Source organism: Mandrillus leucophaeus, unplaced genomic scaffold, assembly GCF_000951045.1.
Source record: "Mandrillus leucophaeus isolate KB7577 unplaced genomic scaffold, Mleu.le_1.0 Scaffold1399, whole genome shotgun sequence".
In the NCBI taxonomy this organism is placed as follows: domain Eukaryota; kingdom Metazoa; phylum Chordata; class Mammalia; order Primates; family Cercopithecidae; genus Mandrillus; species Mandrillus leucophaeus.
This window is the reverse complement of record NW_012101364.1, coordinates 67984-71058: the sequence shown is the minus strand read 5'-3', so window position 1 is coordinate 71058 and position 3075 is coordinate 67984. Positions and strand designations below refer to the sequence as shown.

The 3075-nt window shown below is 47.1% G+C and overlaps 1 protein-coding gene across 1 annotated transcript in view; it reads left to right on the top strand.

The window, feature by feature from the left end:
• Window positions 1–1699: 1699 nt before the first annotated feature.
• The window catches only part of LOC105534840 (presequence protease, mitochondrial-like), a 7699-nt gene continuing 6323 nt past the window's right edge, over window positions 1700–3075 (top strand). The window contains exons 1-2 of the mRNA XM_011973725.1: window positions 1700–1708; window positions 2813–2919. Coding sequence (XP_011829115.1) covers window positions 1700–1708; window positions 2813–2919 — 116 coding nt within the window. The remainder of the gene's footprint in view (window positions 1709–2812; window positions 2920–3075) is intronic.

The following is a 3075-nucleotide window of genomic DNA, read 5'->3' as shown; positions in this document are numbered from 1 at the left end:
ACCTGCATCCCCTCCTACTAGGCTCCACTCCTCACCTGCAAAGAGCCACCCCTCACTAAGCTCCTCCCATCACTTGCACAGCCCCGCCCAACTAGCACACCCTTCTAGAAACCCTAGACACACTAGGGTTTCTGCAGCCAAACCTGATGATTCGCTGAGGGTGAGCACGAAGACTCAGTGCCCTGATCTGTTCAGTCAAGTTTTGCCATCAAATAGTTTGCTCTAAACTTCTGCAGAATCTTTCAGTTTTCTGAGCCATTTGGGTTTCAGAATTAAAAAGAAGAAATTGTGGACCTATACTTACTTGGATTTATATTAAAATGGATTCTTTTTTGTTTTGTTTTGTTATTTGCTTAAACCTTTTCCATTCTTCTTTTATCATAGTAAACTAAAAATGACAACACTTCACATATTTGGCCAGCTGTTGGCTCTGTGCTATGCTTGATGTTGTAGCAAATGTAAAAGACAAACAGCTTACTGTCTAGAAAGACTGATGCGGCTGTGACTGGAGGCACATGGTGGATGCCATGCAGAGGGCCAAGGACAAGGGCGGGAGGAGGAGTGGGAGCTGCTGCTGCTGGGGGGAGAGGGAAGAGCTGGAGAGGGTGGTGTGAGAAAGCAGCTGCCTCTGGGTAGGGCTCCAGCAAGGGAGCCAGGGAAGTGACAAGGGGGTTCCAGGCAAGGTCCAGGCATGGGAGTCCTGACAACAGACTTAGTGCATTTGTAAAATCCTGCAAAGGCCGGGCAGACACCTGGGTTTATAGTACTGGCTACTATTAATAAGGGCCTCACCCAGAGTGGTAGATTCTTCTCCTTTATTTTTCAAATTTTATAGAAATGTACTTATTTTTGAGACTGGGACTCACCCTGTCGCCCAGGCTGGAGTGCGGTGGCGTGATCTTGGCTCACTGCAGCCTCGAACTCCTGGGCTCAAGCGATCCTCTCACCTCAGTCTCCCAAGTAACTGGGACAAGGTGCCACCACGCCTGGCTCATTTTATATGTGTGTGTGTGTGTGTGTGTAGGTGTATAGGTGTAGGTGGAAACTTTGTTGTCTAGGCTGGTCTCAAACTCCTCAGTTCAAGCAATCCTCTTGTCTTGTGTATTAGTCTAATCTCACACTGCTATGAAGAAATACCCAAGACTGGGTAATTTATAATGAATGAGCTAAAAAGTAAAGAGATTTAATTGACTCACAGTTCTGCATGGCTGGGGAGGCCTCAGGAAACTTACAATCATGGTGGAAGCCACCTCTCCACAGGGTGGTATGGAAGAGAATGACAAGTGAAGGGGGAAGCCTCTTATAAAACCATCAGATCTCGTGAGAACATACTCACTGTCATGAGAATAACATGGGGGAACTGCCCTCATGATTCAACTACCTCCTACCAGGTCCTTTCCACAACATGTGGGGATTATGGGAACTACAATTCAAGATGAGATTTGGGTGGGGACGTGGCCAAACCATATCACCTTGGCCTTCCAAAGTGCTGGGATTAAAGGTGTGAGCCGCTGTGTCCAGCCATAGAAACTTACAATAAGTCATGTTTCTTGTTTGAGAAATAGCTACCATGAATGCTATTATTAAAGCTATATATTATTAAAAAGCAGACATCTCATTGTATCTGCTGATTTTAAATGCATTGATCATCTGATACAAAGTACAGTAAGCTTGGAAACAAGTAATTTAACAGCGGTAGATGATGCAGGTCGTAGTGGGCCGTTTATGCATGACTGTTGGATGGCAGGCTCCCTAGATTGGGCTGAGGAGACCCGAGGTCTCACCTCTGCCAGTGACTTGCTGTGTGTGCTTGGCCAGGTGACTCATGGCACCTGGACAGAGGGAGTGGCAAGTGGTGTGGTGACAACAGGGACGTGGTATGTGATTGAGGGAGAGGGCTGGGCCGGCTGGCCTGACTGGAAGAGAGGACAGTTTCTTTCATACCAAAGAGTATGGACACTTACCAGGAGGCTTGCCTAAGGTAGGAGAAGATCTTCCACCCCGCCCCAGGAGTGGGGAGTCTTTCATCTTTTTGGGGGGCATTTCTATCCTCCCAGCCCCTCTAGCTGTTCTGGAAGCCCCAGCTTTGTGCTTACAGCTACCACCGAGAATCCATCCCAAACTAGGAGAAGCAAACACTGATCCTGGAGCCTCTCCCCGCTGTCGCCAGCTAGCCCACTCCAGCGTTGCCCCTCCTGCAGGCCCGTTCTGTGCACTACAGGAGATTATATGCACAGAAACAGGAGGCACACAGCCGATGTTGGAAGGGGTGCTGTGTTACTGAGGTGCAGTACACAAAAGCAGGAGGCACTCAGCAGGCGTTGGAAAGGGTGCTGTTACTTAGGTGCAGCACAGTACCGTGGGAAGGGCAGACACCAGGGCGAATCCTGGCTCTGATTCGGGCAGCTTGTTTCCTCACCCTGAGCCTCGGTTGTTTCATCTGTAAATGAGGATGAGAATACCTCCCTCACAGGATTCTATGTGACATGATTAGAAAATGCCTAGCCAGAAAAGAATAAAAAATTTAAAAAATAAAAAAAATGGAAAATACTTAGCCAGTAATAAGCACTCAAAAATATATATGTATATACACACACACGTTCTCATCTGCCTTCTTGAGGTCTTACTTTCCTTGTTTGTAGGATAAGGGGCTTGGACAGGACGGTTCTGTTCTCTCCAGCTCTGAAATACTGGCTTCCCGGCATCATCTAATTTCAGGCAGAAAAGCCAGTTTTCTCAGTGTGTCGAAGATCACCATTTCACAGGCTATTTTGTCTACGTTTAACTGCTCGTGTTTTTCTGGTTAACTCAGGTGACATCTGTTCCCGAGCTGTTCCTGACGGCCATGAAGCTCAGCCACGATGACACAGGAGCCAGGTATTTACACCTGGCCAGAGAAGACAGGAATAATCTGTTGAGGTACGTCGTGCATTGTAAGAACATGGTCTTGAACGTTTTATTTAAATCAAGGATGTCCAGTCTTTTGGCTTCCCTGTGCCACATTAGGAGAACAACTGTCTTAGGCCACACACTAAATACACTAACACTAAGGACAGTTGATGAGCTAAAAAAAAA